Source organism: Rhagoletis zephyria, unplaced genomic scaffold (genome assembly GCF_001687245.7).
Source record: "Rhagoletis zephyria isolate East Lansing unplaced genomic scaffold, Rhagoletis_zephyria_1.1 Rzeph_scaffold_01271, whole genome shotgun sequence".
NCBI lineage: Eukaryota > Metazoa > Arthropoda > Insecta > Diptera > Tephritidae > Rhagoletis > Rhagoletis zephyria.
In genome coordinates this window covers 22041-29031 of record NW_016158355.1, presented here as the reverse complement: position 1 = coordinate 29031, position 6991 = coordinate 22041, and the positions used below count along the sequence as shown (strand labels likewise).

Genomic DNA, 6991 nt, shown 5'->3' with positions numbered 1-6991 from the left:
AAATCCTCGGAAAAAGTTACCAAATTCAACAAAAAATTACCAAACTTATTTTATGTGCAGAACTGTACAAACATACATATCGAGCCCTAACCGCCATAATAACGTAACCGACATTTTTTTTTTTAATTTTCTTTTTGATGCGGAAATGTTCCTAGAGCATCAAAAAGAAAATTTTGAAAAAAATTTAGCTTACGTTATTTTGGCAGTTAGGGCTCGATATATATGTATATCCAAAGATACCAAGCTTTTCAGGCAATCAGCGCTCTATTAACCTAAAATTTTTACGAAAGTTTGTTGAATTTTTTTAAATATTGAACAAAGTTTGAATTTGTTAGAGCTCTGTTAAAGAAAGAAAAATATTTTTTTAAAAAATAACCAAAATTAAGTTACTAAAAAAATAATATGTTAAAACTTGTCAAAATATGGTGCAGCTATAATTTTTTCGACCACTGTATGTAAACAAGTGACAAGAAAATATATCAAAAATTCAACGCTTGAAAGAAAGCTTTCGACTCACACATAGACAGAGTGAAGCCCCGCTGAATGCCGTAGCTTTTTGAACGAGAACATACGTATTGTAATTGAAAAGCTGACGAACTGACAGGGAAAGGTAGGACCACCCAAAACCTTCCATGAAAGGACACGGTGGATATACTTAGCAAAAGCCACTTTCAAGCAGTTTGTTAAAGAACACACCATTCTAGTAGCCAAGGAATGCTGGAACAACTTTCGCCTTGCCAAACTTTCAGGATTACCTGGTATTTCTATTAAAGGAAACGCTTACGGTCCACTTACTAATGTGGAATCAGAACCAATATTGACCTATTTGACATATAAAACCGAATTGAAAAAGTTACCAAATTGAAAAATAAATTACCAAATTACCAAACTTGATAAATAAAGAAAAAAATTACCAATTTTGGTTAAAAATTACCAAAGCGGCAACGCTGGTTTGCATGTGCCACATGCACTAACCCAATCATAGCTGAAATACAATGCCGGCGAACGGCGAACTCACCACAGCGAAATTCGCGCTGTCAAAATTAGAACACCCGCAAGCATATGAAATTGAACACAGCCAAAGCGAAATGCGAAGTTCGCTTGGCGGCGTTTCATGGCGATAGATTTATTTCTATGGTGCTGGGCGATGACAGCTGTGCGTGCCAAAGGTGGCCGTATTTGTTTTTTGCTTTCAAAGTTTTAAAAGAAAACAACCTAAACACGATTTTTTTTTGTTGTTTGAAAAATATAGTTGTGGATTCGTTAAATCTGGCTTGAAACAAATTATTTATAATAATCTTTCTTTGTTTTACATTTATATTTGTTATCATTTCCTCATTTCTAAATATGGTTTAGTTTTTTCTAAATATGGTCACCCAAATTATAAAGGCGACCAAATGGGATCAGCTGTTTTCGCTACCGCTCTAATTCTGTTTAAGTAGGCGAAATAGCTGGGCGAACGGTGAACGACAGCATCGCCCAATTCGGCGAAGTTTGCCGTTCGCCGGTATTGTATTTCAAGCATCATGCGTAGTTCATGTATACAAAACTGAAACCTGTTTTCGGCCGACTGCCCAGTCCAGTGTGCGTTCGAGTGGTGGACTGCTCAGTCCGAGTGAGCAGGCTAGTGTGCTCAGGCCCTATATACAAGCCCCTATTGCGAGTGTCAACTGGCAGTAGAATATAAATTTGTCGATCGAGACGATCATCTTTTATTTTGCTATTGTGTAGCTTTATCGATAAAAATTTGTACTATTGTGAATGGTTGACTGAATTGTAAACAGCTGTTTGTTTGTTTACATTTGTTTCTTTAGTGTTTCATTTACATCATTTTAAAAATAATTGCTCTTATTATAAAATTAAAAAAATGGATACAGTTGAAGTATGGTTTAGTATGAGGAAGATGATGTGGAAGCTAATAGATTAGTAGAGTTGGCTAAAGCAAGGAGGGAATTGCGAGATTCGTCGGATCCCTTGGAGTTGGAAGATGAAGTGTATGTACATATGTGAATTTTATGAATAGAAGTTGCGTTCCAGATGCTGCACGGTTTGCAGGTTTTCAGGATTCGCAGGAAAATGTGTTTTCCTCATTAATAAACTTAATGGAAGTTTAAGAAATCGGTACGGTTTAGTTATTTGTGCAATGATGTTCGGTATTTGTGTACAAAAAGATTTCAAATTTCCGAGCACTAGTTAATAAATTATAAATTTTTTAGTAAACTTTGATGTTTACTATGGCAGAGTGACACAGGTAATTTCGTAAATAAACACTTGCCTTATAATTTTAATAATAAATGCTATTTATTTTCTAATATTCAGATATCCAGCTTGTAGCCGCGGGCTGTGGCTTGTGACGGGCACTAAAATCTACTCATCATGTTGGAGCATGTTTTTTTTGGAATAGACTTAAATATATGCGGAAATTTGGAATTTTACATAATAAATTGACAAAATACCTAAAAATTAAAACTTAATCTTACAATAGATTATTCGTCATTAAGCATTGATATTATACTTAACCTACATTTTGTTCACAAATAACACATAATTATATCGTCGTTTAAAGTACGAAACCGCGTATTGTCATTCTGCAAAACCACGTAATTGACATTTGCTGCCAAAAATTGGATTTGCTCACACGAGCTCTTGGCTCAATCCTTATCCATTTGTCCCGAAATATACTAGCCAAAAATGCGATTGCTTTATAAAAAAGAGAACCATTTTGAAATATCAGTGTTTTTACTCTCCAGAAAATAATTTATGCAACCTTACATACGCGGTTTTGCACTTTCAACAACGATATACATTTTAAGACCTGTATAAAGCTCTCAAGAAAAGCAAAAGTCCATATAAAATGACGTACAAGAAATGGCAAAGAAATTTTCTTGAGGCAGTACGCAGTTCTTAAGAAATTTTCCGCTTTCTACTACACTTTTCTAAAAATTTTTTTTTGAAAAAAGAGCACAAGGCAACCCATGCTTGCAACAGAAGCTTTGTTTCTTAACAGATAATTATCACAAATTATCACTAATTTCTGCTGGAAAGCGTTTCTTAACCCAAAAAGCTAGCAGAAACTAGCAGCTCTCTCTCGTTCTTACCCTCTTCTTTTTTTGGCTGTCAAAATGGATAAACAAAAATTCGCGCCAAATATTTTCATTAGTCAAATACACCGATCAGCTGATTACTTGCTAGTTTCTGCTAGTTTTGCGTTTCTTTACTTTTTCGTTATTTCGCCCTCTGCGAAGGTAATGGGCTGTTTTTGCTTACGCGTAAAAGCACATTTAGCGCATTTAGCTCTAAATGCTACTCTAAATGTACATTTATCCATACAAAATTCGTCACTTAAATGCAATTAAATACAACTCCATTTTTGCATTAAGAATCTAAATGCTGAAAGCAACCCTGTGATCTTCCAAAATTTCCACGATTCGAACATGGTTCAATGAGAAAAAGTGGCAACATTGCTTTTTCGAGTATACAGTGGCTAGCTGCGTTTCAGTGATCGCTGATCGAGATTTCATTTATTGTTTTACATTATTTTGATAAAGAAAATTTAAGCAAATTCAACATCGATGTGATGCTGATAGAAATCTGGATCAATTTGTGATCAACTCTCTTTGTTTTGTTTCCTAATTAAGTGAGGAAAATTTAATTGACAGCACCGACAAATGTATACATACACAATCAAATGGTCGGTTATGGTTAAAACAATTCAAGTTTTTGTATTGAATTTTTGGCTTAAAATTTATTTTTTCCGTTTCAGTAGGGTTTTTGCACATTATCTTCTGCCTGAGAGTTGATCGTAATAGATACGGATCCGAATAAGCGACTGGAACACGGCTGTTTGTCAAAAGCATACGATTTCGAACTCGCGTAAATGTACATTTGCTAAATGCGATAGCATGAACGCTCTTCGAAAATATATGTTCGAAAGTGCTAAATGTTGCATTTAAATGCATCAAAAACGCTACATAATTCTTTCAATTTTCTCATTCTTCTTCTTCCTGATAATTATCTGCTAGAAAAGAAAAGCAACAAAGCCAGAAATATACATATGCCCGTTCCATTATCTCTTGAGGCAAGAGTCAGGCCACAGTCTGGTGAAGTAGCAGATGTCAAAATTCCTTGGACACACACACGAAAGAATGGCAATGTTTAAACGCAACTAATAAGAGTCACATAACTGAACCGCAGCCTTTTCGGAATTAGAAAGAGAAGCAAAGCATGTGGGTCTGATGGTGAACGGGGACAAAACGAAGTATTTCCGGTCATCTCACAATAGTCAATGGCAATGAAAACATCTGATGAGGCGGCTCTTGGAGTTTTCGAGAGAAAGATTTTCCGAAAGATTTATGGACCGTTACGCATTGGCGACGGCAAGTACCGCAGACGATGGAACGTGAGCTCTATGAGCTTTACAACGGCATGGATATAGTGCAGCCATGAACGAAAGACACAAGACCACGTAAGAACAAGAGAGTGAAAAAAGTCGATTTTTTTAGCGGGTTTTACGCCATCTTGTTTCACTGGAAAACGAGCCAAAAACAAAACAAAGCAAAGAAAACAACGAAAACCAAAATTAGCCAAAATTATTGTCAGCCACTTTAAACGCACAATTTAGGTAAAATGATGCAACAAAATGCTTTAAAACGTGTTGTCATGTTGAATTAACTCTTCTTTACTTGAATAAAAGTGTAAAATAGTGGTGCCTGTGATGTAAACAAACGCTCAGCTGACGAACCCGCTTTCACAAACTTTTTTCTCAAAACCAGTTACAAATACAACGTCGCGTTCTTACGTGATCTTGTATTTTTGGTTCATGTAGTGCAGCGAGTCAAAATACAACGGCTACGCTGGCTTGGTCATGTTGTACGAATGGACAGAAACGCTCCAGCTCTGAGAGTATGAAACGTGGGTCGCGATTGTGGAAGATGGATGCCCCACTGCGATGGAAGGACCAAGTGGAGAAGGATTTGGCTTCACCAGGCATTTACCGCGTCAGTTGGCCCAGAAGTGAAACGACTGACGTACTGCTTTATGTAGCGTTTTTGCCTCTTTTAAAATGCAACATTTAGCACTTTCGAACATATATTTTCGAAGAGCGCTCATGCTATCGCATTTAGCAAATGTACATTTACGCGAGTTCGAAATCGTATGCTTTTGACAAACAGCCGTGTTCCAGTCGCTTATTCGGACCCGTATCTATTACGATCAACTCTCAGGCAGAAGATAATGTGCAAAAACCCTACTGAAACGGAAAAAATAAATTTTAAGCCAAAACTACAAATACAAAAACTTTAATTGTTTTAACCATAACCGACCATTTGTTTGTGTATATATACATTTGTCGGTGCTGTCAATTAAAATTTCCTTACTTAATTAGGAAACAAAACAAAGAGAGTTGATCACAAATTGATCCAGATTTCTATCAGCATCACATCGATGTGGAATTTGGGCCTGTGCCAATTGATAGAAAAGTTCTATGGTGGAAAAACTTTTTACTATGGTGAGAAAATTTTACATTTCTGCTGTGCCAATTCGTAACTTTTTACTGCTGGAAATTTTTGACAGTTGCTTTGATGCACAAGAAGACTATCGAGTTTGCTATTTATAAAATGCAGCAATTATATAGAAAATATTTGCCTTTGATGATTTCAATTCTTCTGGAACTGAAATCCATGCATTTATTAGACCTTTTAGCAGTAATATTAGAAATAAAAACACGTCAAAACCGTCTGGTAAGTGTGTTCACAAAAATGTTTAAAACCGTGTACAATTGTTTCCAATAAAAACATATGTCGTTTTAGGGTATTATGTACATGCAACAAGACGTTTATTCCAAAATACTAAGCAGCATTATGAACGGCGATAACAAGACTACAAAAATGTATCTTAGGTTGTCCTCTGCTTCGTTTCGAAAAATTGTAACTCACATTCCCAAAAAGCGCCACGGATGGTCAGTGGAGTACGAAGTCATTTGCTTAATAAAGTCTTCAAATTATTTATATTGTTCTTACTCACTTCCAGCCTTCGTTGCTGTTGGCGTTCTTTGAACTGAACCAAACATCCTTGTCAATGCGCTTTTCCAGAAGGATTCTGCGTTCTGAACTGCTCCCTGTAAAATAGTATTTTTAATTAAAAAAATACATAACGCCTTTTCATATGTAAATCTGAAATTAAATCTTACAAGTTATATAGCTTTTCTTTATTTTTTTTGCCGGCGGGACCATGTTCTTTTATTTCCACTCGCTTTTGTTTTCTTTAATTTATGTGTATACGTGCGTTGTTCGTTCTTCTTCTTGATAATGCTTGCTGTCAAATTTTTCACTAGCCCTGCCGTATCAAACATTTTTATTCACCTCATAGCTGTCAAAAATTTACTATCCAGAGAACTTTTCTATCAATTGGCACAGGCCCTTTGTTTAACTTTTCTTTATCCAAATAATGTAAAACGATAAATGAAATCTCGATCAGCGATCACTGAAACGCAGCTAACCACTGTATACTCGAAAAAGCAAGGTTGCCACTTTTTCTCATTGAACCATGTTCGAATCGTGGAAATCTTGGAAGATCACAGGGTTGCTTTCAGCATTTAGATTCTTAATGCAAAAATGGAGTTGCATTTAATTGCATTTAGGTGACGAATTTTGTATGGATAAATGTACTTTTAGAGTAGCATTTAGAGTTAAATGTGCTTTTACGCGTAAGCAAAAACAGCCCATTAGACTCGGAAAAAATCACTTATATGGTTATAGCGCCAAATAAGAAGAAGATTGGACCAGACCCATCACCAATGTATGTAATAACGCAGCGTTTTTGCTGCATTTAAAATGCAACATTTACCACTTTCGAACATATGTTTTCGAAGAGCGTTCATGCTATCGCATTTAGCAAATGTACATTTACGCGAGTTCGAAATCGTATGCTTTTGACAAACAGCCGTGTTCCAGTCGCTTATTCAGATCCGTATCTATTACGATCAATTCTCACG

The 6991-nt window shown here is 35.9% G+C and overlaps 1 protein-coding gene and 1 long non-coding RNA gene across 4 annotated transcripts; one reads left to right on the top strand and one right to left on the bottom strand.

Moving 5' to 3' along the window:
- The first annotated feature begins 5455 nt into the window (after positions 1-5455).
- On the top strand, positions 5456-6193 carry LOC108363422 (uncharacterized). 3 transcript variants are annotated; one of them, XR_001847618.1, is made up of 3 exons: positions 5456-5506; positions 5572-5738; positions 5808-6193. XR_001847618.1 is itself a non-coding variant. In XM_017616791.1 (3 exons), exons 1-3 carry the CDS (start codon positions 5580-5582, stop codon positions 6056-6058), a joined length of 339 nt encoding a protein of 112 aa, XP_017472280.1. In that variant the 5' UTR covers positions 5571-5579; the 3' UTR covers positions 6059-6193. The 3 variants fall into 3 exon arrangements, 2 of the variants coding, with proteins under 2 accessions (XP_017472280.1, XP_017472279.1); XM_017616791.1 differs by lacking the exon at positions 5456-5506 and having other exon boundaries at positions 5571-5738; positions 5808-5956; positions 6028-6193; XM_017616790.1 differs by lacking the exon at positions 5456-5506 and having other exon boundaries at positions 5571-5738; positions 5808-5965; positions 6028-6193.
- LOC108363423 (uncharacterized) lies at positions 5625-6410 on the bottom strand. The gene is made up of 2 exons (XR_001847619.1): positions 6188-6410; positions 5625-6115 (listed from the first exon to the last, which is right to left on the bottom strand). It is a non-coding gene; the product is annotated as an uncharacterized LOC108363423 (long non-coding RNA).
- Between the last annotated feature and the right edge of the window lie 581 nt (positions 6411-6991).